We start from the raw sequence: 2,500 nt of genomic DNA, 5'->3' as shown, positions 1-2,500 counted from the left end.
TGTCTCTCTCTCTGACTTCAACTTCAACTGAAGTACAACCCCCTTCACTTAGCACACACACACACACACACACACACAGACAAAAACACACACACACACACGACCACGCACACATTCACTCTCTCTAATACACACACAAACACACTGAACAGTACAGAGGCTTCTCTCCGAGACAGCTTGTCTTGTCAGCTGAGACCCAGTTGGCAGCCACAGTAGCTCTATGCTAACAGTAAGACCCCCCACCCCCACCTCCATACACACACACACAAACACACACACACACACACACACACACACACACACACACAAACACACACACAGACACACACATACACACAAAGAGACACAGACACACAGAGACACACATACACACATTCACACATACACACAAAGACACACACACCCCAGCAACCCCTCCAGCAAGGCATCATGATATCACTGTCCCACTAACACACACACACACACACACTCATGATATCACTGTCCCACTAACACACAGGCGCACGGGTGTGTGTTGTCTGAATCACACTCCTGACTCACACACGGTCTCAGAGCTCATCACAGCTGTGTTCTCCAAGCACCAACGCTTCACTGACCTAACACGGAGTCGTCACTCACTCACACACACACATACACACACACACACACACGCACGCACACACACACACACACACACACACACACACACACACACACACGTCACATGTCACACGTCACACGTCACAAACACACAAACACACAAACACGTCACACACGTAACATGTCACACACACACACACACACACACACACACACACACACACACACACACACACACACAATGTGTGACCCACTCTTACTTGTCACATTTGAGTATTTCTGGCACACACAATAGCATGAGGAAATATAAAACAATAAGGAAACTACTGGCAGATATCTATGCCCAACCACCACATGCTTTAAGTGTCTCCTGTATGGGATGAGGATGGCTACTTTGCACACAGAGCACCCTGTAGATGCACACACACGCGCGCACAAGCACACAGACACACACGCACACACAGACACACACACGCACACATACACACACACGCACACACACAAACACACACACGCACATGCACACAGATCCTTGCCAGACACACAAACCTTCACTAACTACAGACACACACAGACACGAACAAAATACGTTACCACACACTCTCTCTCAGGGTCGCCTCCTGTGTGAATACGTTTACACACACACACACACACACACACTCTCTCTCACCTGTCGGGGTCAGGCTGTGTGATGTCTATGCGTGGCGGGATGCGGAGGGGGAGGGTCGTGGGGCGGGGCACGATGCTCAGCACCTCTGGCGAGCGGGCGCGGTCTCGGGGGCGGAGCCAGCACGGCACCTGCAGGCTGGAGGAGAGCCGGTGGCTCCGCCCACGTCGGAGCTCCGCCCCCAGCGTGCTGCCCGACGTGTAGGAGCGGCTGTAGCGTGCTGACTCCTCCTTCTCCCCGTCCTCTGACGTGTCATGGTCCTAGGGACGAGGAAGAGAGAGACAGAGAGAGAGAGGGAGCGAGAGAGAGAGAGGGAGAGAGAGAGAGAGCGAGAGAGAGAGAGAGAGAGAGAGAGAAAGAGAGAAGGGAAAGAGGGAGAAAAGGGAGAGAGATAGACAAGAGAGAGAGAGAGATGAGGGACAGAGGGCGAGAGAGAGAGAGAGGAGAGAGAGAGAAGGGAGAGAGAGAGGAGGGACAGAGGGAGAGAGAGAGAGAGAGAGAGAGAAGAGAGAAGGGAGAAAGAGAGAGACAAAAATGAAAAGGTATAATCACTAGCATACTTTGACAGGGGGATAACAAACAACCATCAGACCCATATGTGTGTGTCTGAAAGAATGTGTGTTTCTTTACCTATGAGGTGTGTATGGGTGTGTGAGTGTGTGTGTATGGTTGTGTGAGTGTGTTTGTATGTGTATGGGTGTGTGAGTGCGTGTGAGTGCGCGTGAGTGTGTGTATGGTTGTGTGAGTGTGTGTGTGTGTGTGTATGGGTGTGAGTGTGTGTATGTGAGTATGTCTACGGGTGTGTGAGTGTGTTTGTATGTGTATGGGTGTGTGAGTGCGTGTGAGTGTGTGTGTATGGGTGTGTGAGTGTGTGTGTATGGTTGTGTGAGTGTGTGTGTGTGTGCATGGGTGTGTGAGTGTGTGTGTATGGTTGTGTGAGTGTGTGTGTATGGATGTGTGAGTGTGTGTGTATGGCTGTGTGAGTGTGTGTGTGTGTGTATGGTTGTGTGAGTGTGTGTATGTGAGCGATGTGTATGGGTGTGGGTGTCTGCAAATGTGTATTTTCATGCACACAGGTGTATGTGTGTGCCCTTGACAGAGGATATGACAAAAAGAGGGAAAAGGAGAGAAAGAATGACAGAATGAATGAAAGAAAGAGTGGCTACGTGTTTGTAGGGTGTGTGTGTGTGTGTGTGTGAGAGAGAGAGAGTCCTTCTCACATCTGTGTGTGTGTGTGTGGGTGTGTGTGTGTGT

At 50.5% G+C, this 2,500-nt stretch overlaps 1 protein-coding gene across 1 annotated transcript in view; it reads right to left on the bottom strand.

Moving 5' to 3' along the window:
• LOC308368663 (3',5'-cyclic-AMP phosphodiesterase 4C-like) overlaps positions 1-2,500 on the bottom strand; it is a gene marked incomplete at both ends in the record, with an annotated part of 22,641 nt that overhangs the window by 15,097 nt on the left and 5,044 nt on the right. The window contains one exon of the mRNA XM_080842888.1: positions 1,250-1,506. Coding sequence (XP_080699014.1) covers positions 1,250-1,506 — 257 coding nt within the window. The remainder of the gene's footprint in view (positions 1-1,249; positions 1,507-2,500) is intronic.

The sequence above is a fragment of the Sprattus sprattus genome (assembly GCF_963457725.1).
Source record: "Sprattus sprattus genome assembly, chromosome: 1".
Taxonomy (NCBI): Eukaryota; Metazoa; Chordata; class Actinopteri; order Clupeiformes; family Clupeidae; genus Sprattus; species Sprattus sprattus.
This window is presented reverse-complemented; position numbering and strand designations above follow the sequence as displayed.